Source organism: Nycticebus coucang, chromosome 8 (assembly GCF_027406575.1).
Source record: "Nycticebus coucang isolate mNycCou1 chromosome 8, mNycCou1.pri, whole genome shotgun sequence".
Taxonomy (NCBI): Eukaryota; Metazoa; Chordata; class Mammalia; order Primates; family Lorisidae; genus Nycticebus; species Nycticebus coucang.
Window position 1 is genome coordinate 101,326,137 of NC_069787.1, and position 24,783 is coordinate 101,350,919.

The following is a 24,783-nucleotide window of genomic DNA, read 5'->3' on the forward strand; positions in this document are numbered from 1 at the left end:
AAGAAAAGAAAATTCAATTTTTACTGTTTATACTTGGGTATTGTTGGATTTTTTTAATCCAAAATTTATTGCCTTTGTAGTAATAAACATAATTTTAAGTTCTTTGGATAAAAAAAAAATTAACTCATGGTAAATACTGCTAATACTTCTTGTGTTTTCTTCTAGTATTTTTTCCCTTGAAGTACATATTTCTTTTTTGCAACATTAGAACCATAATTTATACTTAATTTTTCCCCCTTTACTTTTAATTTAAATTTAACATGATATAACAGGCACTTTCTATGTTATCAGTTATTCTAGGGAAACACAGGACTTGTAAAAGCTGCGTGATATTCTCTCACAAGGATGTACCATACTTTATTGGATCATCTTCCTATTGTTGGCAATAAATTGTTTTAAAGTTTAGAAATACATGAAAAATCTTCCATTTAAGTTTCTCATTTTCCAGATGAGAAAGCTGCAGTCCAGTGAACTAGTCATTTGTCCAAGCGTGGCCAGCTGGTTGGAGGCTTGCTGCGGGCCAGGCCTGGAACGTCTGAGGCCTGGGCCCGGGCTCTTGCTGCCATTACACACCGCCTGTTGGGCTCCACAAGGCACTTTTTGGAACCTAACTGTAGGGTACTGCCTACATTCTTTCTAAATTACATTTTGTAATTTGGGGCGTATTATTCCTGCCCGTCAAGATCATTTTTTATCTTCTATCATATAACCATTAGCTAATGAGGGACAGTGTAGCCAACATCAGAAATTGTGGCTTTTTCCTCAGTCAAGATCTGCTTCCTAAATCATCTCTGTGCTAAGGAAGGGGAAATACTGTCATAACTTTGATCAGATAATTCCAATAGTCACCAGCAATTACAGGGAAGGGTGCTAATTAGCAGAACTTGCTCTGTGTTTCTCAAGGATCCCCTGGGTTCTGACATTCTGTGATCAGCATTCCAGGAGGATGCCTGGGCCAATGCTCACAGGATGGAAGAGGAATAATTATGGGGTGGGGAAAAGAGGAGGGACCTAACTGCTTTATTAGAAGCCTGCCTTATAGAAATGCCATATTTTATTTATTGCTAGAGAAATAATATTTTATTATTATAAAATATGGTCAAATAGCTGACATAATGTCAGACACAGGGTACCAGGGCATGGATGACAGCACTGCAGGAGGGGATCCTGGAGGACAGAACTGGCTGAGTTTGGGAAAGCAGGTAGATTAGAGGAATCTCTCTTTTACGTGAATAAAGGAATATTGTCTCCCCCTGAAGCTGTATTATTAAAGTCTAAGAGACATGAAAGAATTCATGATGATAGAAAAGATTAGTGCTGGAAAGCTGAAGCTTACTCTGATTTTTTTCCCTTCACATTTTATGAAAAACATTTTATTCAGACTTTACAAATGAATCTTTGACATCAGAATCTGTCATCACTAGAACCACTTTTTAGTCATCTAATTTAGTTTTTTCCTGAGTATATCATATTCACTCCCCTTTAAGTTATTTGAGAAATAGCCTCTTTACAAATACAGTGGCTTGAGACTAATCTGCAAGAACATTTTTTCATGTATTACTTTTTTAGAAAATGTTCAATTCATGGGAATGCAGGCACCAGAGAATGTGATGGTTTCTATTTGTGGTTAATGTTAATCCATTGACCATATGGTAGTGTAAATTTCTAGGGCAAATTCCTTTTGCATGATGTTATGGCTCATTCCTGGCCTGCTATAATTGTATAATTTATCAACATAAAAAATGGACTTTGAAATGTAATAGTCCAGGGCTATTAAATGTGTTAGAGAGAGGCGGTTTCTTTGGAAACTAAATCCTTTGAGAAAGACTCTTGGATCCCTGGGCTGCAATGTGAGTTGTGTGTCCAGTTGGTCTGACCTGAGTTCTAGGCTCAATTGCCAGGTATCATAGACAAGTTCCTTAGTCCCTTTGGGACTTATCATTTTTATCTCTGAATTGAAGAAGTAAGACTAGTTCCATGGTTACTACTAGACTTCGGAGTATCAGTGACCAGTAATACATTTAAATTTTAAAAAATTTTTGGAATAATTTTAGATTCACAGGAAAAGTTGCAAAGATAGGCAGCTTCTCCTAATGTTATCTTTTATCTAGATTCCCTCTATGTTAACATCTTACATGAGTACATACATTTGTCAAAACTCAGAAATTAACATAGGCATAGTACTATTAACTGCACTAGGGGCTTTATTTGGATTTTCCAAGTTTTTTCAATGAGATCATTTTTCTGCTCCACAGTGCATTTAGTTATGATGTCTCCTCAGCCTCCTCCACTCTGTGACCATTTCTCAGTCTGTCTTTGCTTATCATGACCTCAATAGTTTTTTTTTTTTTTTCAAGGTCTCACATATTTATTACTGCACCAACTTATTAGGGAATAGCACATAAATGAAGAGAAAACTCATTTTCCCAATGAAGTGTGGCAAATGTTCAACTGATGACATTTTCAGCTTGATATGGTAAGATGATGATAGTGACCGTAATACAGCATAAGTACATGCCATCTCATGTGTAATTTCTTATAGACCCAGCTTGGTTCTTCTCCAGTGTCTCCTCTTCGAGTTGTACCTGATTTTATTACCAGTTTTCATTCGAATCCACTGGGGAATGGGACGATTTTGTTTTTGTTTCTTGGCCAAAAACCGCTTGATTCTGAAAGTCTTATGAGAGGACATGGCGACAAACGAGACTACTCACCGACCTCAATAGTTTTAAAGAGTACTGGTCAGGTGTATTGTAGAATGTTCCAACCAGTAGTATTTTTAAAAAACAAAAAAAAAAATGAGAGTCTAGGGTTGGCATTTTTATTTTGACAGATAAGATGTGTGAGTAAATCCTGGGGGTTGCAAGTGACAGAAAACCCAGCCAAAGGAGGAAGTCATTGTCATTCATGTCATTAAATAGTTCAGGGGCATATGTGGGTGTGGTTTTATATTCGTTACCAAGTCCCATCCTGTCTTTTGGCTTGGTTCTTCTCTCTTCTAAACAGTTGGGTCATTCTCAGATATGCATACATCACATGGTTACAAAAATGGCCTTGGCAGCACACATGGCTGTTTCCATTCAGGGGTGTGTGTGTGTACATAAGTGTTTGTGCGTGTGCATGTTGGAAGTGTGGGACGTTTGCCTCTGTTTCACTCTCCCAACTAAGCTCTCATTGGCTTTGATTCAGACATCTGCTCATCCTTGAGCTAGAGCAAAAAGCTAATCCCTTTTCTGCTTTGATAGGAGGATGTATCACCCAGAGATGTGGCTGCCATCTCGTAACCATGAAGAGAGAAAGCTGAGAGCTGAGGAGTATACCAGAACCTTAAAGATAACGAGAACCTGGGTTCTGGGTGATGTCACTCAGCTGCTGAATCCGCTAACCCTACAGCTAGGTTGATTATATGAAATAATAGATCTCCTTTTTGTTTGAGCTCCTTTTAGTTGGGTTCCATATTTCTTGCAACCAAAAGCACCTTAATGGTACCATATGACATGGTGCCCATTTTCTTGATATAGGTTTCTTTGTTGGGCATCTGTAATTGATGGGACAATGCAAAACAGAGATTTTGTTTCATAGTTTTCATTAGAATTATTGTTGAAAACTGTACCTTCACCTAGGCATTCTGGCAAAACCAGAAGTGACACTCTTCAACTTCACACAATATAGGGCATTAGAGCAATCGCGCCAATGTTTCTGGTGGCTTTTGCTCAGGAAAGCCGGAAGGAAGCCATGAGGACAGACCAATGAGGGGACAGGAAGGGGGCAAGAAGGGGCCTGCAGGGGGATCCTCACTTGGATTATGTCTGTACTCAGGCTTCTAATCATCCAATGGGGACAATCCAGAATTGGTCAGAAAGGGACACTTCTATCTGGAGAACACTTCTCATGACAAATATCTGGGCACTTTGGGCTGAGAGGATCTTTTCTAGGGCACCTTTCAACTTAGTCAAGCTAGTATCACAGGATGTGGTGGCATGGAAACCAACAGCAGGACTTTACTGTTAGCGTAAGCCCATGTTCCTGATCAAGACCAATCTTTTCAAAGACTAGAGAAGTGACAGTTTGAAAATGCTTTGGCTTCCTCCCTTGTCAGCTTACAGACTCATTCCTTTAGTGATGTATATGAACAGTTTTTGCTTGCTCCCTGGCTTTTAAAAATCAAACCATTTCTACTCCTTCCTCCCCTCCCACGCACACTTTCTCACGGACAGATGCAAACTTCCATGAGCACTCTCAGACTTCTTGTGGAGCCACATATTTTGAGCATGTACATAAAGCCATTTATGGGGTTTTAATCCATGAATCACAGACAGAAGATTCTCATTAGGAATGGACCTCTTTATGCCTGCATAGTACTTATAGTATTTGAAGGTGGAAAACAACAGTTTGTGGGAGGCTTATAAACTCACAACACACGCTGCATTTTAATATAAAAAAACTCAGATATGATATCAAGTCCAAGGGCAATGATCTGAAATGATAGCAGCACTTTGCTCAGGGTCTGGCACATCATAAATTATCAAAAACATCTGCTGAGAAAATGAATGATACTCCCCCGCCCCATCTTTGGGTTTTCAGGGTAAAAAGTTACAAAACAGAGCTTTTGGAGGAAATGAAATATTTCAGAATTCATGGATTGCTAAATGCCTAAAGAATTTTTGGATTTCTCTGCAGTTAAACTTCAACAGGGCTGTGATTAATCTCATGCAGATTTGCTATTTTTTAGCAAATAAAATTTTATCATTATTTATTTATTTACTGGAAATTTTATCTTTAGTGTAAAATTCACTCCATTGCATCAGTCCATTTTAGGGGATCCTGCATTTTGTCTTTAGCAGCTCACACAAAGCCCTCAGGACCTGGGCACTCACTTCATTCCAGAGCATCCTACACTTTCCCACTTGGTCTCAAATTAGTTTTACTGAAACCCTATCTTTATGTGGGTCAGGGCTTCCTTTTTCTCTAAAAACTTTTTTTTAACTTAAAAAAATACTCTCCCATTTCCAGAAATTCCTGCACTTCTTATTTCCTGTTGGCTTATTTAGGGGCATTTTTTGCTAATGATGTTTCAAGATGATTTCTTGAAACTGTTATAAAGTTATATAACTTTGCTGATTTAAAACTATCTTCTTTGCTAAATTCTTAACTGTTGAGTCTCTCTCTCTTTTTAGAACAGACGCTCCTTCTTAACTTCTGATGGTCAAACAGAGAAACTAGATCTCAGTTTTGAAGAATGTCAATACATTATGCATTTTTCTTCCTTTTCTGATCCCAGATTCAACAATTCTCTGTTTTATACTAGTTTGTACTACCTTCTCAGACTCCAAGGCATAGACTTGCGTACTTATTTCTGAGCTCCTGGGTGACATGCTGTCAAGGAAAGCATCTTACATCAGTAGCTAGGACTCCAGGTTCCAGTCTCAATTCTGCCTTGGTTTCCACATCTGCAAAGAAAGGTCTCTGTAGTAGATGTCTTTATGGTTCTTTCAGCCCCAGGCCCTGATCTGGGATGGTATCTAAACATTCTATTTCTGCAGGGATCGATGGCTCACGCCTATAATCCCAGAATTTGGGAGGCTGGGGCAGGTGGATTGCCTGAGCTCAGGAGTTTGAGACCAGTCTGAGTCAGAGCAAGACCCCGTCTCTAAAAAAAAAAAAAATAGCCGGCATGGGGCAGTGCCTGTCGCTCAAAGGAGTAGGGTGCCAGCCCCATATGCCCCAGGTGGCAGGTTCAAACCCAGCCCCGCCAAAAACTGCAAAAAGAAAAAATAAAAAAATTACTGGGCGTTGTGGCGGGTGTCTGTAGTCCCAGCTACTTGGGAGACTGAGGCATGAAAATCGCTTAAGCCCAAGTGTTTGAGGTTGCTGTGAGCTGTAATACCATGGCATTCTACCGAGGGCAACAAAGTGACAGACACTCTGTCTTAAAAAACAAAAAAAAAAACCCAAAACATTCTATTTCTAAAGGCCTTGGAAAAGAAAATTCTGGGATTTGTGGCTTCTTATATTTTGTTTTTTTGGTTTTTTTGGCTTCTTATATTTTGATTTTTCTGCCTACTTGCTCTGTAAAAATTTCTTCCTTCTATCACATAAATCCTTCCCCATTCAATCAATGAGGCCCAATGAATTAGTTGGTGTTTGTACACCGATTGATCTAGCATGTTTTTGCTCTTTCTCTTCATAAATGTTGGCTATTCTAATTATTTATATTTTTTCCAGAATAAAGATTATAGTTACAATGGTGTAACGCAAGAAGGCTAGGCTTGGGATGGATGATCTTGGCTCTCTGAATTTCCCTTTCCTGTGAATAAGGTGGGGACTTGGCCACTTGGACTTGGGACTTGGCCATGTGGCTGTTGTGAAGATGAACTGAGGTGATGCCCTAAAGTCTGGTGGAGAGTGGGTGTCTTCATGATGTGTGATTATTTTGCAGCCAGTCCTCTGCTGGGTCAAGGAGGGGATCCAGCTTTGCACAGACACCCTTCACCGGTGGCATTTAGATTCATATGGAATCCTTGGTGGAATGTGATGGGCTGTAAATAAATTAAAAAACACATTGGGTGAAAATCTGGCTTCCTGTGACTGTTTGAATGCTGAGCAGGGGGCATTTATTCAGAGCACTGTGGCTGTCTCCTTGTGCCTCCCCCAATCCCCTGGGCTAAAAAAAAAAAAAAAAGAAAAAGAACTTTCCCCGAACTTTCCCATTCCTCCATGGCCTGGCTGAGAAAGCTGAAATTCCATCCTGTGTTTGTTGTCACCCGTGGTCCTGTTTCCATGGTTACCCAGATTCCAGGCACTGGCTTTGGGCCACACAACGCATCCCTCAAAGTCTCTTTGGCAGAGGAAAAACATTCCTCCTTGCCATGGGGAGTCAGAGCCAAGAGAGCTGCGCGTTCCTTCTCCCGAAGCCTCGCCCCGCCCCCGTCCTTGTATTATCTGCCATGTTCTAGGTGGTTCTGAGCGGCACCGTCTTGCGTACATGTACGGAAGGTGGGGCGGTGGTGGTAAACACAACATAACAGTTTCCTCCATTTCTCTTCTCATTTGAGCAGAGGAATTACTTTCTTATACCAATCACTACACCCTTGGAAAACACTCCAGATGGCTCTCATTAAAATTCCAATTCCCCCTTTTTTGCAATTCATTCCCCCCCCCCCCAAGGCCTCTATTTTTCTCAAACTACAATCTCAAAAATAAACGCCAGGTTGAGGAGCAAGTGAGGATGTCTAGGTGTACCCACTCCAATGAATGGAATCTCTTTAGAGACTCCTGGTGTGCCCTGGAGGGGCTGCCAGCTCCTCTTCTTGCCAACGGACTCCTTGCTTTCTCTTGCTAAGGGCAGTAGCCCGTGGCATTTTCTCTGTGCACTGTCACCAGAGTCTGAACACAATTGGGGGCATCTTCAATGGCATAAGTGCCCTTGGCCATCAGCTCTGCTGCCTCTGCAGGAAGATGGGCCCAGGGCCAGCTAGGTCCCTGCTCCCCAACAGGTCCTGGCCCTGATATTGCCTGCAGAGGGCCTGTCCACCCCAATTAGAGCACACTGAGGCCTCTGTCCACTACTAAAGACACCAGCCACAGGAGTGAAGTGACACTTACTCTAAAAAGGAAGGTGGCAGGCTGGGGGGGATTGCCAATGCCTTTTGGCCATAACTGCAGCTGAGCAAGCCACAGGCTTTGCTCCCATATCTGGAAAAATCTGCTTATGCAGGAAAAGTATGTGTGTGTCCAAGGATGTGCATTTGGTGTGTTTTTATTTCCAACTTTCAATTACAAAAATTTTTAAAAATATAGAAAAGTTGTAAGAATGGTACCTTGAATAGCTATACACCCCCACCTACATTCAATAAATGGTAACATTTTGTCATGCTTTTCCCCTCCCTTTCTAGATAGATCTAGACTTTGGAAAGTTGGAATCTTGCTCCTGTAGTGTTTTAATAACCTTTTAGTTTATGTATTAATGTAATTATATAACGCCACCCTGTACCACATAATGTTTCTTTCAACAACGGACTGCATTATTTCATGATGGTCCTGTAAGTTTATAATACTGTATTTTTTACAGTACCTTTTCTGTTTAGATACACAAATGCTTACTGTTGTCTTATACTTGCCTACAGGATTCAGTACCAGTAACATGCTGTGTGGATTGTAGGGGGTAATAGGCTGCTACACCACGTAACTTAGGCGTGTAGTAGGCCATGCCATCGAAGTTTGATGTTCACACAATGACAAAATTGCCTAGTGACACATTTCTCAGAATGTATCCCCATCATTAAGTGATATATGACTATATATGAATATATTGTTATAATAAAACATTCAAATATAGAAGTTTAGAGAGATAAGCCAAAGCCCGGCCTGGGTCCCATCTCCCCATCACCCAGGATTGCTTGGTTTCTGTCTTTGCTGACCTTTGTAATTACGCAGACATAAGCATGTTTAGATAAAAATATAGATTTTGTTATACATGTTTTTTAAACATAAGACCATACAACACATTCTGTTTTACAATTTCTTCACTTGGAAATATGCCTGAGAACTTTCTATATTAGTACTTGGAGCTCTGCCTCATCTTTTAACTACTGTGAAATGTGCCAAAGAATGGTTTTATGATAATTTTCTTAACTATTCCCTCTTGATGGGCATTGTAACTATTTATAATTATTGTTCCATTACTCGTGATGATGCAAACAATATCCTTGGGAGATAATTTCTTAAGGACATGCACCAGTATTACTCCTTAATAGATACCAAGAGGTAGAAGAGCTGTTTTGGATGAGATGCATACTTTACATTTGGGTAGATAGTGCTAAATTGCCCTTTAAAAATGGTTCACTACTACGCACCACCTCTAAGAGAGACCCCATTTCCCCTCACCTTCACCAATGTTAAATTTTATCGGTCTTTCTAAGTGTTGACATTCTGATGAATGAGAAATGATAGTATTGTTTGTTTAGTTTACATTTCTTTGATTATTAGTAAGGTGTTAGAGTTCAGCTAAAGATGACAGAAGCCACTCCATTAGTTTATACGGAATGATTTAATACAGAGCAGGGCCTGAGAGGAGAATGGCTGGGAATGCAAGAGCCACCAGGATGAGACTGGAAAGAAGGCCTCATCAGGCAGAGCCAGGCTGCTGTCTGTCTGGGTGGAGCTGGGGGATGCTGCATGGGGTCCTAGTCAATGACAGGTATCAGGGCATCCCCACTGGCCAAGAGGCAGGGATGCTGCACCTCGTTCTCCCCCAGAAGCCCTGGCCAGTTAGACTGTGGGCCACTTAGAGCAAGTACCTCTGTCTGTGAGCACAGTGGCAGGGATAGGGGAGCTGCTGGAGAAGCAAGGTATCAAGTGGGGAGGACGCATGAGAAGAGATGCCAAGAAGGTAGAGGAGAGCACGGCACGGGTGGAGGAAAACGCTTTCTGCTGTTGGGTAGTGACATCTTGATAAAGGGGATCTGAGTAACCAGGGAGGCATGGAATAACTGGGATGGGTTTGTACACCAACCTCTCCCTCACTTCCTTTGGCGTCATTTGGTTGTTTTCAAATTCTCCACCCTTTGCCTGTCCCACCTCCCCTCAACATCAAATCCACTTGGTGTGTGTTATGTGTGCGTCTTTGTGTGTATACACACACACGCAATTGGTTCTTGGTAAGAATAACACGAGATGAAAGCATAGGAGTTTGCAGTTTTATGGCTATTTTTGACTTACCAGAACAGATTTTCCATATGGTTCAACCCAATCGGGTAAACTAAAATGAAACCCAGGTAGAAACCTTTTATACTAGTGCGTCATTACAGGCATCCTCAAACTTTTTAAACAGGGGGCCAATTCACTGTCCCTCAGACCGTTGGAGGGCCGGACTATAGTTAAAAAAAAAAAACAACAACTATGAACAAATTCCGATGCACACTGCACATATCTTATTTTGAAGTAAAAAAACAAAATGGGAACAAATACAATCACACCGCCTCATGTGGCCCGCGGGCCACAGTTTGAGGACCCCTGGAATGAACTCATGAGGTAACCATTGTTCCCAGCTCTGAAATTGCCTTCTCACCCCATACTGCAGTCAGAGGCTCTATTCTGAGACAAATGCATTGCTGTGGCCAGGGTGGTAGAGATTAAGGTCACATAATAAATAGTGGGCTAAGAGCCAGGTAGAATTTAGGCAATGGCATGTCCTGGAATTGGGTGATAACCTTGCTTCAAGTTCTGTCTACCTCTCACCCACAGTGTTTAAGAGACCAGAGTGACCGATGGCTCATTTGAACTGAGGGAATGATTTCAGCAACTACGCTGGGGCAGCTTTCAAGGATTTAAAGCCCCCTGTCAGGACACCCCAGCCAACTAGAGGGTCTGCCCTCTATTTTCTCCTCCCACCCCTTCTGGACCTGCTGGCTTCTGTCATCCCAAAGGCTAATGCTCACAGTACCTTGAATTCTCACTCCAAAGGTGAGGGTATTTGTTGGGTTGAGTTAGTCACTATTCAGTGTGGAACCCCAACACACAGCTATAATAGATTCAAGGGCTAGCTACATAATTTAGGGGGCCCAGTGGAAAATGAAAATGTGGGTTCCTTGTGAAAAAATTGTTAAGAGTTTCAAGACAGTGGTAGCAGAGCATTCATTATACCAAACCAAACACAGGCCCCTTTGAGGCCCAATGCTACCTCACAGGTTGTACTCCTATGAAGATGGCCCTGGTTGGCCACCCATGGTGAAGGCAGGAGGGCCATGAGATAGGAAGCTCCTTCAAGGGACCAGCCACCTGGCTTTCCAGGCCTGCCCTTGCCTACCCTTTCCGTAGGAGCTTGCTGTTGGGGGATGGCACTGCAAGGAATATGTATTTAATGGTGGTAAGTTAGAACCAGATTAAGAAAGGAAGCTGTGGGGTGGTGCCTGTGGCTCAATGGAGTGGGTGTTGGCCCCATATGCCAGAGGTGGTGGGTTCAAACCCAGCCTCGCCCAGAAACAGCAAAAAAAAAAAAAAAAAAAAAAAAAAAAGAAAGGAAGCTGTGGAGGTTTAATCGATTATTTTTGGATGATGCCTAACTTATTCAAATGATTTCACAAAAAGAGCTGGGAAAGAGCTCATTCAGAGACCCAGGCCTGATTATGAGTTGGAGTCACATAGAGCAAAAATCCTGATTCCAGCCTTCTTCTATAGCCAAAGTTCTGAACTGCCCTCAGCCTCTGTGTGCCCTCACTTGGACCCCCACAAAGTCTGAATAAGGAGCCCAGTCCAAGCCTGGCCAGCCAGAAGCCCAGGGAACCTGCACTTTCCTTGCATAAAACCCTGCTCAGCACTTTGGGCAACCCAGAGATTCAGAATCACTTCCAAGCAAAAGACCACATTTATTCAGGATCTTCGGTTTCAGTTTGCTAAAGCATCAGCCAGTGATTTAAACTTTCTAAAAGGAACGAAGCGTCCCCTGCTGGATACTGTGGAGCACTGACATTAAACAGTCCTCTGCCAATGCACCCAAATCTGCAACTGTACCTTAGGGAATTAACTTGCATAAAACCCAGTGACAACAGTAGGACCCATGGTAGCGAAGTTATGAGTTTCATAGGAGTTTGGTAAAAGGCTGAACTTTTAAATGTCTCCTGACTCCTAGGCTCCTATTAAAAATTCTTTTAGTTCTTTGTCTCCATTATAGAAAAATCTAGGAGTTCTGAGTGTTCTGACGGATATTCTTTTTTCTTTTTTAATTTTCAGGTTAATGTGAGGGTACAAACAAGCAGGTCACAATATCTGAATTTGTCAGGTAGAGTCCCTCTTGTAGTTGTGTCCTGCACCTAAAAGGTGTGCCATACACCCCTACATTGTGCCCATTAAGTGGGAGCACCCCAAATCTCTTCTCCTTCCCTCCCCCTCCCTTTAACTGGAAATGAGTTTTTCTCTTTTGTGGGCGTGAATTAGATCATCTACTGGCTTCATAATAGTATTGAGTATATTGGATATTTGCTTTTCCATTCTTGTGATACTTTACTAAAAAGAATGTGTTTCAGCTCCATCCAGGTTTATACAAAAAAAGATGTAAAGTCACCATTGTTTTTATAGCTGAATGGTAGTCCATGGTATACATATACCACAGCTTGTTAATCTATTCCTGGGTTGGTGGGCATTTAGGCTGTTTCCACATTGTGACAATTGTAAATTGAGCTGTGATAAACAGTCCAGTGCAAGTGTCCTTATGGTAAAATGATTTTTTTTCTTGTGGGTAGATGTCCAGTAATGGGATTGCAGGATTAAATGGGAGGTCATTGAGTTCTTTGAGGTTTCTCCATGCTTCTTTCCAAAGAGGCTGAATTAGTTTGCAGTCCCACCAACCGTGTATAAATGTTCCCCTCTCTCCACATCCACACCAGCATCTGTAACTTTGGGACTTAGTGATGTGGGCTAATCTTCCTGGGGTTAGGTGAGATCTCAGGGTGGTTTTGACTCACATGTCTCTGATGGTTAGGGACAATGAGCATTTTTTCATATGTTAGGCATTTAGCTGTCTTTCTCAGAGAAGGTTCTGTTTATGTCTGTTGCCCAGTGATAAATGGGATTGTTTGCTCTCTTTTTGTTGATTAATTTGAGTTCTCCATAGATCCTAGTTATCAAATCTCTGTCAGATTTGTAACTTGCAAGTATCTTTTCCCATTCTGAAAGTTGTCTATTTGCTTTGATTGTTGTGTCTTTAGCTGTGTAGAAACTTTCTTCCCAGTTCAGGATGGATGATTGCAGGAGGTTTTACAGGTGTGGGAGGGGTCCACACCTGTAAAACCTTTGGGGATACCAAAACCCATGATCCAAGGAGGACATGGGTTTTGGTATCAGACAGCATAGGTTGGGATCCATTTACTATTTAAAATTCCATTTTGTGGGCGGCGCCTGTGGCTCAGTCGGTAAGGCGCTGGCCCCATATACCGAGGGTGACGGGTTCAAACTCGGCCCCGGCCAAACTGCAACCAAAAAATAGCCGGGCGTTGTGGCGGGCGCCTGTAGTCCCAGCTGCTTAGGAGGCTGAGGCAAGAGAATCGCTTAAGCCCAGGAGTTGGAGGTTGCTGTGAGTTGTGTGAGGCCACGGCACTCTACCGAGGGCCATAAAGTGAGATCCTGTCTCTACAAAAAAACAAAAAAAAATAAAAAAATAAAACAACAAAAATAAAATTCCATTTTGCAATAGGTCCTTTAACTTTAACCTTAAGTCATTTAATTTTTTTTAAGTCATCAACTCTTGACCAATGAGGACAATGATATTCACCTAAAAAGTGAATCCCAGGTCTGGAGCTCATGTGCATGAAGTGCAGAGAAGCACTTGATTAATCATGGTGTCACTGTTACTGTGCTGTTAAGATGTGGGTCTAAGTTTGGCTTCAAAGGAAGGGCAGCTCCTGGACTCAGATTCTGTTTCTAGAGAATAGAGGCTGTGTCTTGCTCAGAGCTCCCACCCATGGGTCGTAAGGGCAGGATCATGCTGGGCACTTGAATCTCTTTAGAGCCACAGGACCACGATATACACCTGGTACTGATGAGTCTGGACAACTCCACTTTTTTTTTTTTGGTTTTTGGCCGGGGCTGGGTTTGAACCCGCCACCTCCGGCATATGGGACTGGCGCCCTACTCCTTGAGCCACAGGCGCCACCCGGCAACTCCACTTTTAAGAGGCATCCCAAATCCCTCCAACTCACCATCGTCTGTCCCTTCAGCCAAAGCTCCCAAAACCCTTTTGTCTTTCCACTTCTATCCTTCCTGGTCAAATCCATCCTCCAAAGTGACTTACATTAAAAGAAAATCAAGTCAGATCAGACCCCCCCCCCCACCAATCTACAGTTAAAACCTTTCAAGGACTTAGAAAAATATTTTTAATAAGACACCTGCCCACCCACCCACTTTGCTTACAATGCCAGTCCCACTTCTGGGCTTTGTGTGATTTGCTGTCTGTAATCAATCCCATGAGATGATCCCGATTTTTCCCCTCGCTACTCCTACTCACCCTTCCAGTGTTGGGTCACATAGTCAAGGAGGGACAAGAGATATCATTGCCAAGTCTGAGGGGCTCTTGAAGGAAGTGGTTCAAAACTTGGAGTCTTTGCTCAATCTGGGAGACTTGGAGCTGAGGTTTGGGTCTCCCGCAGAGCACTTCACAAACCACGAATCTCTGAGACCTCATCATTTCACTATGTGCCACCAGTGAGTGGGCACAGCTTTCTTTCTTTTTTTTTTTTTTTATAGAGACAGAGTCTCACTTTATAGCCCTTGGTAGAGTGCTGTGGCCTCACACAGCTCACAGCAACCTCCAACTCCTGGGCTTAAGCGATTCTCTTGCCTCAGCCTCCCGAGTAGCTGGGACTACAGGCGCCCGCCACAACGCCTGGCTATTTTTTGGTTGCAGTTAAGCTGGGGCCGGGTTTGAACCCGCCACCCTCGGTATATGGGGCGGGCGCCTTACCGACTGAGCCACAGGCGCCGCCCGGCACAGCTTTCTACTACTCCTGAGGCTCCTGGCTTCAGAGCCTGTCCTCCCCCACTCTCCTCTGCTTCCCAATCAAGGGGTAGGATAATTTTTTTTTTTTTTTTAGACAGAGTCTCACTATGTTGCCCTCGGTAGAGTGCTGTAATGTCACGGCTCACAGCAACCTCAAACTTTTGGGCTTTAGTGATTCTCTTGCCTCAGCCTCCCAAGTAGCTGGGACTACAGGCATCGGCCACAACACCCGGCTATTTTTTTGTTGTTTTTGTAGTTGTCATTGTTGTTTAGCAGGCCCGGCTAGGTTTGAACCCGCCACCCAATGTGCTACGGGCACTGAGCCAGCATGTCTGCTTTCTGCTGGGCATAGGAAGCACAAAGGGCCTGACTACTTCCTTGGAGAGTGGAAATAATTCAGAACCACAGTTAGCATTTTAAGTGATGCACTATAAAAGCTACTTATCTCAAGATCTCCCCTTGATTATCCAACGTACATCACATCCCCTTCATACTCTTCTGCACCTGCAGTTGTCCCGTTGGTGCCTACGTTCCCTTTACCTGGTCTGGGTACTCATTCGCCAGCTACTGGGTATTGGCCATCAAAGGCTCACAGCTGTACTGTCCCTAGTAATACCCAGGTTATGCCCTCTCTGGGGGATGGCAGGAGGGGTGGAGCCAATACTGAGTATGGCTCAGTGCCAGCATGGTCCTAGCCCCCTAGTGCCAACATGGTCCAGAGCACCCATGGGAATAGCCTGAGGCAAGACTTCAGCTGACACCTCTTCACTTAGCTTCTTTCCCTTTAAGGATCATGGTGAAACCTGCCCTTTTCCTTTGGTTAATTCACTGAAAGATCAACTCATAATTATGATAGATTAATAAAGAGAAAGGTTTATTTTCAAATACTATGCACATGGGGGGAACCAGAAGAATGATTTCCCAAAGTCTCAGTGATGGCCAGTGGCTTTTAAAGATGCCTTTTAGTAGGGAAGGGAGAGAGAGACTGGAAAATAGACAAGTGGTTGCAGGAGAGGGGAGTGTAGATTGGTGGAAATAGACTGATTTGTAAATTAACCTGAGAGATAGGTATTGTGTTTTAAATGACCTTGAAGCCAGGTCTGTTAGCATGTGATGAGGAGGCCAGCAGTCTTTTCTGAGTCTAAATCAGGTTACTCAGGTTTTAAGGAGAGGCCAGTGCTTTCTGATCAAAATGGCCTTTTAAAATATTCTTTATACTGACGAATCATATTTTGGGGTGAAATTTCCTTAGCTCCTTCACCCTGCTCCATCCTGAGTCCCTCACAGGGTTCTCCTGAGAACACAACCTTGATAAATAACTTTTACAAGAAAACTCTGCTCAGGCTTTGCCTCCAGGAACCTAAGTCATGTCCTTTATTTCTCTTTCCTAGCTTATGGCACAATTCGAAACCAGAGACTTACGTGGCTATGGGTTTAATGCTTATGTCTCCCCCTCCAAACACAGGATTCACGAAGGCAGAAGCCACACTTACTTTGTTCATTGCTATGTTCTCAGGATCAAGTATAGGACCTTCCACAAAGAAGAGCAAGGGACCTTCCACAAAGAAGAGCAATACACATGCTTTGAACTGCACATCTAGAAGAACAAAAGGGCCACAGAGATATAGACACTTTTCTCTTTGGGTGTTTTGATATGTAAGGTTGAAGAAAGTTATAATGGCAGTTTAGCATTCCTTGTGTCCATCATCCTCAAGCCAGTCCTAGATGGACAGACTAACTGGTCTTGGTTAAAGTTACCTATTTCCTGATACAATGAACAGTCCTGGCACAATAGCACAGGTCAAAACTTGCCCAATGAGGCCATTCCTGGGGGAGAGTGCAGTTCTCAGAGGAAGATCATAGACAGATAGCTGTCTTACAACAACCACAGTCTGATTCACTTGAAATCAAGACACCTCCCATGTTCTACTGGTCTACCAGTATTCCAGGGAAAGGCTAGGCTGGATTCACATGAACCTTCATCAAGTTCCTAGACATTAGTCTTTTGGCATTACATACCATAAGTTGTAAAATCCTCTTTTAGCAAGAATGTGAAAGAACTGTGGCATATTAAGTATTTAGTTTTTTGAAAAGCTTTATCTTGGTATAAATTCTTTTCTCTAATTTTCTATTAGATTCTCTTTCTTTGGTTATTGAAGAGACTGGTACTTTGCAGTCTTCATTCTGATGACACGTATTTCTAGGCAGGACCACTGATGCAGAGGGCAGAGATGAACCTGGCTGTGTCTGGGTTACAGGGGGCTTGCTACACATTCCTGATTGAAACTCAAGGAAACAAAGACTCAAGTGAAAATAGGATGAAAAGAGATCTAGATTCAGTGTTTTCGTTTTTTTGTGTGTGTGCGGTTTTTGGCCTGGGCTGGGTTTGAACCCGCCACCTTCGGCATATGGGGCCCTGTACCCTACCCCTTGGAGCCACAGGCACACCAAGCATTCGAATCCCCAGTTTTTTAAATGAGGGACACAGAAGTATAAACTAGACTTCTTTCTACAGTGTACATGTTGGAGAACATCAAAGGCACTGTTTAAAAGAGGCAGATAATTCCAGGATGCACGAATGTGTTTTGCAAAATATAGGTTTTTATACAAATGTATTAACTAAATACTGACTCCATGGTGGTTTGGTTATATTTGAGAGTGCTTTGAGAAAATAAGAAATGCTGTTACTGGACAAAACTAGTGGTCCGCCTCACCAAAGATCCTTTCTAGCAGCACCAAAGGAAGTTGTAGGAACAACAGAGGCAACTAGCAGATAACTACTCAATCAGCAAATTTACTCAAGTTTGAAAATACCATGGAGAATCTTAGGAATCCCAGTATTTAGTGAATGGCAAACTCTATAAATTTGTAATACCTACAGGTTAAATCCACTCAGAATGCTTCTCAAAGTGGGGGGATTTAAGAAGTTAATCATTCTCATAGGACACATGTAGTAAGTAGGTGAGAAGTGTTAAACTTTGATAGTAACATAAAATCAGAGTTAAAGGCAAATGTTTAACCACTCATGTTCAAACAAGCTACTGAATGAAGAATTTTAGGTTTAAACAGTCAAATGTTCTACATATGTGAGAAATCTGTTCGTCATTCTGATGAGTATTTTTTTTTTCTTGTTTTTCAGTCTGTCTCCCTAGTGCAGTAGTATCACCATAGCTCACTGTAACCTCAAACTCTTGGGCTCAATGGGTTTCCTCCCTCAGCCTCCTGAGTAGCTGAGACTACAGGCACACACCACTGTAGATAATTTTTCCATTTTTAGTAGAGATGGGGATCTTGTTCTTGTTCAGGGTGGTCTCAAACTCCTGGGTTCAAGTGATCCTCCCACCTCAACCTCCCAGAGTGTCAGGATTACAGGTGTGAGCCACCACGTTTGCACTCATTCTGGTGAATATTTTCACATTGCACTTTGCTACTGTGTGTATGCATTTTTGAGTGTTGATTCACTACTCAAAGATTTGAATTAGGAGACTAAAAGAACATTTTGTATCTATGTATTTTTTAAAAATCCATTCATAAGGAGCCGAGTGTCAGTTCCCAACGGGGGGGACATTCTCGTGGAGGTACTGTAAGGCTAAGTCTGTCCACTTCATTTCCTGTTCTTTGACAGATTCTGTGGTGCCACCGTTGTCTTGTTCAGGTTCAGGAAGCTCATTCTGAAAAGGTACAATGGCCATTTAGAATAATACATTCTGTATTAACTTTTTTCTTTTTTTTCTTGCAGTTTTTGGCTGGGGCCAGGTTTGAACCCACCACCTCTGGTATGTGGGGCTGGTGCCCTACTCCTTTGAGCCACAGGTGCCACCTCTGTATTAACTTCTTAAAACTCAAGAGCATTTAGAATTAAAATGTGAGTTCTTTGGATCAGGCAACATAATTGACATGTATACGCTAAAGAAAGAACAAAAATAAACAGATGCAAGGAAAATATCAAATATATCACACAAATGTAGCCTGGTCCCTCTTCAGTAGGGAGCAATGGCATCCTGACTCTGGTGTTTGTGTAGGGGATAGTGTGGGAGAGGAGCTAAGGGCAGATGCTTTTGGCAGCCAGCTAGGATCTAAATCCATACTTCCACCATCTGTGGGGTAACTTGACCAAAGCATTCGAATCCCTGAAACCTTTGTTTCCTTTTTGGAAAATGGGAGAAAAGACTAGTGATCACCTCACAGGACTACTATAAGGATTAAATGAGGTAATTAGGTGGTTAGCATTGTATGGGCATTCAGTGCTAAGAGCTAGTACTAAATCTTTTTTGGAGAGTGTGCTTTAAAAGAATACCAGATTTTCTGGCATATCCCTTAAGCACTTGAAATGTATCCCAAAAGCTATCCTATACCCATCATACCTAAGTTATTATGAAGGTGGAGATGGAAAGGAAACACTGAAAACATAATAGACAAGACCTCCCTCTGGTGGTGGAGCAGGGCAACATAAGATACAGCAAATGACCAATCACACCCTACCAGCAATTTCTGAAAATGGTTAAGTGCAGATCTGGGATCATTTCTTTATATTTTAAATTTAAATTTACTACTACTGAAAATCTGCTTCATACCAGAGTTCACTAACACCAATATATTTCTTTTCTATTATCTGAATTTACATTTTATTTTAGGGTTAGCAAACTTGTTATTCAATATGCAGACTTACGTTTTCCCACTGTATTACAATTTGCAATTGTGAATGTTTTTCTCCTTTAAAGTTATGTTAATATACATTACCTAATTATTTACTTATAATATATACAAGAGTATGTGAATCACATACATCTTGCTCTAATAATGTAAGACTGAGTGGGATTCAAATATACTTGTACAGAATGAAAAGAGCTATTATTCATTGTGCAGCAAAAACATACCCTCTTTTAAACTTCAAAAAAGCCTGATCCTAATCATTACTTACAGATGACAAAGAATAAATGGGTCCTTGGTTAATAAATTATTTTCAGAGTAAAGCAACTTTGCTTAAATTTCATCCTATCTGTGGCGTGACTTCTACAATAATACGTCTTTCGTTTGGTGACTACTGTCTCTTGCAATGAATGCCGCCATACAAAATTGCACTTATGTGTCTGGAGAACAAAAACAAAAGTATCATAAACACAACCATCCAGTATGGTTTACTACATAAATGGTTGTAGTTCTTTCCAACCACTCCTATCAAAATGTGGACTCTATTTCTGCAATCTTGGATCTGGACTGGCAATATGACTTGCTTTGGCCACCAGAATGCACTTATGGTGCCAGGGGGCCGGTTCCTGGCCAAGGTGCAGTTTCTCCTCGTGCTGCTCTTGGAACTCCGAGAATGAAAAGTCTGCACTGGCCTGCTGGGTCGTGGTCTAACTGCTCCATCATCCAGCTGACAGCTTGCTAACTGCCAGGCATGTGAGATAGCCCAAGATCATCCAGCCTCCAGAAAATCTGCTGGCTGAATGCACAACACAAGCAAGTCTAGCAGGGGATCAACTGGGCTGGTATAGACCAAAAGACCTTCCCTGCTAAGCTACAAAATCATGAAATAAACAATTTTGTTTTAAGCCATTAAGTTCTGGGGTGATCTGTTATGCAGCAAAAGCTAACTTGATATACATGTTGCCTTAGAATCACAAGAGCAGGGTAAAGTATGGATTAGCCAGAGGGCCAGGCTAACATCTGAAAGTCATCCACACAAATGGTTCTCAATCCAGACCATTACATCTCCAGCATTTGACAAGTTTCCTTTAGTTTCTTGACTTTGTTCAAACCTTCCTTCCTTACCTAGACCTCTGCAAAAGCTTGCTAACTGGTCTTCCGTCCTCCTTTCTCCATGTTGGCCCATCTCTAACAATGCTGCTAAACTGATTTTCCAGAAGCCAAAACTGACAGTCTCATTTCAAAGACCATTCATTCCTGGATCTCCTGTAGATGAGGTCTAAGTGTGGCATCAAATACTTCTCTCAAAATCTGGTCCAAACCCAACTTTTCAGCCTACTTCTATGACAAATGTATTCTCCATCCACACTGAATGTCTCATCATCTCCCAAGGGTTTTCAAAACTCTGGGCATTTACATACCTGTCCTCTCTGATGCAGTGCCCTTGTGACCTAGCTTAAACATACATTCTTTCTGAAGCCTTTCTGATGCCCACCAAGCAATCAGCTGCTTTCTGTATGACATGGCTATTCACATCACCAATCATTTATTATTATAATTATTCATTTATATGTGTTGCCTCTCTAGATTCCCCAGGAGCAGAAACCATATCTTATGTTCATATGGTACACAGTCGCTCTCAAAAAAAAAAAAAAAAATGCTTGTCGAGTGAATGAATAATCAAAAGCTCACAACACAGGATTAAGTCCAACTTTTTAGCTACCAGAATTTGGACAAATTGCCCTCTCTGATCTTAGTTTTTTCCTATAAAATGGGGATAATAGTACATTCCTTGCAGAATTGTTTTAAGGGTTAGAGACAATGTATGTTGTTAATCTCAATCCCTGGCATGATAATGGTATTTAACAAATAACAGTTATGATTCTCATTATGCTCTTTTGACTATATTCTAAAATTTGAATTAAACAGTGACTGATTCTTTGATTTGTTGTATCATTCATTGAACATAATCTTATTTTTAAATGAAAATGTAGGTGAACTATTTTCTCTGTAAATAGCAGCACCAGACAACCTACCTATAAATTATATTTTATTAACCACTCTTCTCAGGGCAGCTGGCATGCTTTAAAGAAAAAGTCCCCAGGCCCTATTCTCCTTGTGTTAGGCCTCCATGACATAAATAGGATTTTTGTTTTATTTATATTTTTTTATTTTTTTGCAGTTTTTGTCCGGGGCTGGGTTTGAACCTGCCACCTCCGGTATATGGGGCCTGCGCCCTACTCCTTTGAGCCACAGGCGCCGCCACCACAAATAGGATTTTTAATAAAAATGTATAACAAATGTAACAAAACTGTTGCATCACTTACTACATGAGGTTTAAAAGACTCCTTGCAGAAAGTTTTCCAGAGATTAGGGAAAAGTATTCTAGGAGCTGTTGGCCTGAATTCAAAAGAGAAAAGTTAGGTATCTTTTGAATATTTTCCAGGGAATTTAGGATAGGTGTGTTCTAAGAATGTAAATTTAGGCCCAGTGCCTGTGGCTCAAGTGGCTAAGGCTCCAGCCACATACACCTGAGCTGGCGGATTGGAATCCAGCCTGGGCCTGCCAAACAACAATGACAGATGCAACCAAAAAATAGCCAGGTGTTGTGGCGGGCACCTGTAGTCCCAGCTACTTGGGAGGTGGAGGCGGGAGACTCGCTTGAGCCCAGGAGTTGGGGGTTGCTGTGAGCTGTGATGCCATGGCACTCTACCCAGGGCAAGAGTTTGAGGCTCTGTCTCAAAAAAAAAGAAAAAAAAAAAAAGAATGTAAATTTCTAAAAATGTCAACAGACTGACAGGCCACAGGCAGGGAAATAAGAAACATAGCCTTGGGTGGCACCTGTGGCTCAAAGGAGTGGGGCACCAGCCCCATATGTTGGAGGTGGCAGGTTCAAACCCAGCCCCGGCCAAAAAAAAACTGCAAAAAAAAAAAAAAAAAATTAAAGAAACATAGCCTTTAAGCAGCTGCTTCTTGTCTTACACGTTGAACTCTCATTTTTTGATTTATCTCTGGTTTTAGTATGGTGGAAATGGCTCAGAAAATCTAAGCTGGTCTAATTTCTGAACCACATTTCTCTTCAAATAATAACTTAGGCTAGATGCTCTTCAGAGGCTTCTAGAGAGAGAACTCCACAGTCTTCATTTCTTTGCCCTAATTGTTTATCTTCCATTGATAACCTATCTCCACCAGTGACTGCCAGATGATACCTTCAACCCATCATCCTCAGCTCCAATCATAACTTACCAGTGGTATTGCAACATCCTCATAAGGCAGTTTGTCTTCTCGCCAAGCATCATCAATCAAATCCAAGATCCTTCCATCTCTCTGTACCTCACTGTCCATTTTCCTGCAGCTTTGATTTTGTCAGATCTGGGTGTCAAAGAAGGTATTTAAATGTGAAGACTGAGACATTGTAATCCAGTACTAGAATTTCCTAGGCTTTTTATCCTGGAGTTACTTTTTGGGACATCATCATCCCAGGAAAGGCTCATTTTCTTTTTGTAGAGACAGAGTTTCACTTTATTGCCCTCGGTAGAGGCGTCACACAGCTCACAGCAATCTCCAACTCCTGGACTTAGGCGATTCTCTTGCCTCAGCCTCCCAAGTAGCTGGGACTACAGGAGACTGCCACAATGCTTGGCTATTTTTTGTTGCAGTTTGGCGGGGGCTGGGTTTGAACCCGCCACCCTTGGTATATGGAGCCGGTACCCTGCCCACTGAACCACAGGCCGGCCCAGGGCTCATTTTCTCACATGGGGCAGGTATCAACTTTTCTTTTTTTTCATGTTGTTGACAAATTATTTATAAGACCACAGTTCCTCCCTCTCCATTGCTGATAGATGCTCTACCAGACCAATGTCAGAGTGTGACATGAGGGAACCATATTCCAAAATGAGGCCTTCAAACATGTTGCATCTAAATCCATCTTTTCTGAGTGGCGCCCGTGGCTCAGTGGGTAGGGCACTGGCCACATAGGCGGATGCAGGGGTCAAATCTGGCCCCAGCCAGCTAAAACAACAGTGGCAATAAAAAAAATAGCCAGGCACCTGTAGTCCCAGCTACTTGGGAAGCTGAGGCAGGAGAATTGCTTGAGGTTGCTGTGAGATGTGATGCCACTACACTCTACCTAGGGTGACAGCTTGAGACTCTGTCTAAAAAAAAAAAAAAAAAAAAAATCTATGTTTTCTCTCCTAGCTTGCACATTCAGCTTTCCCTGTTTGTGATGGCTTCGATGAGTCCATGATGCCTAACTGCCTGCTAAGTCTCCACTCCAGCGCCCTTGGATTTGCCTGTGCCAAGCTCCTGCTTCCTTTTGGGCTTCTTTCCCCAGCCTGTCTTTTCAAACAGACACTCACTTAACTGCCCTGAGCAGTTGGCCCCAGCCAAGCTCACAGCAACCTCAAACTCTTGGACTCAAGTGATCCTCTTGCCTCAGTCCTTGAGTAGCTGGGACTACAGGTGTGCAAGCAAGTTAGGCCAACAGTGTGACTGACTGCCTAGGAATTAATTGCCTCTATTGTTATGTCTAAATTTTGTCTGATGATTCCTTAGCAGATGTTCCCATAATTTGGCTTCAATCTTTTTCACGGGTCCCCCTGCCGAACACTTCCAACCCTGTGTCATTTTCCAGCCTTTGCACTAAAGAGCCCCTTTTCAAATTAATCATTAATGCCTTTCAAACTCAACACGGGCATCAGTTCTTCGAGGTCAAGACCCCATTACCAGGGTGAAGCGTTAAGGTGCGTTCAAGACAAGGCAGAATATGGCTTCTGTCCCAAGCACAGTATGACCACTACCAGTTTCCTAAACACACTTTTATTATACATGCCATAGTCCCAATGCCTGGAACGCTTTTTTCTGTTCCCTTTTTGCCCAGCGAGCCCACAGTCATCCTAGCGCCTTGATCGCCTTCTGTGGAGAACTCCCTCTAACCCCAGGCTGAGCGCGGTACGGGTACCCGCCCCTCCCCGGGTCCCGCAGTTCCCTGGGCGCAGTGCATGGCACCGAGGAGCGTGTCATAGTGCTGTTTCCCCGGGGCAGGGACACGTTTTGTCTTTCTCTGTACTTTGCAGATTTGTAAACAAGTATTTATGTGATAGGGGTAGAAAGAACGTTTCCCTCGGTAGAACTGACCCTCGCAGGCCACCACCGTCCGTACCAGCGTGACGCCAGCCTCCCAGCCGCGGCTTCCGGCCTGGGGCTAGACGTACCAAACGTGGACACGAAGTGGGAGGCAGGGACCCAGGGGCGCCACGCAAGTGCCTTTCCACCCGTAACAGCATGCAGTAAGGGAAATGATTATGAGCAGGCCCAAAGCAGTAGGAAGTCCGACACTGAGGACCTAACGCGTCCCTACCACTCAAAGACCGAAGCCGGAGCGCTCGCAACCCTTACTGGCGCCGGCCCACTGCTGCACACGCCTCCACCGGACGGCCGCCTCGCAACACGTGACCCTCACGCTCTTCTTGGAGATCCCCGGATGTGACTGAGCTCCTGTGCTGACCCGAGGGGAAGGCGGGAGAAGACCGTGCTTCAATAAAAGTGAGCGGGGGCGGTGGGCGGGTCGAACGTATGGACGGCGGAGGCTGGCGCTAGGTTGGCGGTGACGCGCGTGCGCGGCCCAAGGTAACGGCGGGAAG

At 42.8% G+C, this 24,783-nt stretch overlaps 3 protein-coding genes across 9 annotated transcripts in view; 1 reads left to right on the forward strand and 2 right to left on the reverse strand.

Moving 5' to 3' along the window:
• Positions 1-2,344: 2,344 nt before the first annotated feature.
• On the reverse strand, positions 2,345-2,708 carry LOC128591991 (60S ribosomal protein L39). Its single transcript, XM_053599819.1, has one exon. It carries the CDS (start codon positions 2,690-2,692, stop codon positions 2,537-2,539), a length of 156 nt encoding a protein of 51 aa, XP_053455794.1. The 5' UTR covers positions 2,693-2,708; the 3' UTR covers positions 2,345-2,536.
• A 15,224-nt stretch (positions 2,709-17,932) lies between these two features.
• Positions 17,933-24,677, reverse strand: ANAPC13 (anaphase promoting complex subunit 13). 5 transcript variants are annotated; one of them, XM_053599265.1, is made up of 3 exons: positions 24,539-24,677; positions 22,388-22,513; positions 17,933-18,162 (listed from the first exon to the last, which is right to left on the reverse strand). In XM_053599265.1, exons 2-3 carry the CDS (start codon positions 22,484-22,486, stop codon positions 18,037-18,039), a joined length of 225 nt encoding a protein of 74 aa, XP_053455240.1. In that variant the 5' UTR covers positions 22,487-22,513; positions 24,539-24,677; the 3' UTR covers positions 17,933-18,036. The 5 variants fall into 5 exon arrangements, with proteins under 5 accessions (XP_053455240.1, XP_053455239.1, XP_053455242.1 ...); XM_053599264.1 differs by having other exon boundaries at positions 24,501-24,634; XM_053599267.1 differs by lacking the exon at positions 24,539-24,677 and adding an exon at positions 24,355-24,494.
• The window catches only part of CEP63 (centrosomal protein 63), a 65,708-nt gene continuing 65,470 nt past the window's right edge, over positions 24,546-24,783 (forward strand). The window contains exon 1 of one of the 3 annotated variants that reach the window (XM_053599258.1): positions 24,546-24,685. The gene's annotated coding sequence lies outside the window, so the exon portion shown is untranslated. Of the gene's footprint in view, positions 24,770-24,783 lie in introns of all 3 variants that reach the window. The other 2 variants (XM_053599260.1, XM_053599259.1) reach the window with 2 other exon arrangements.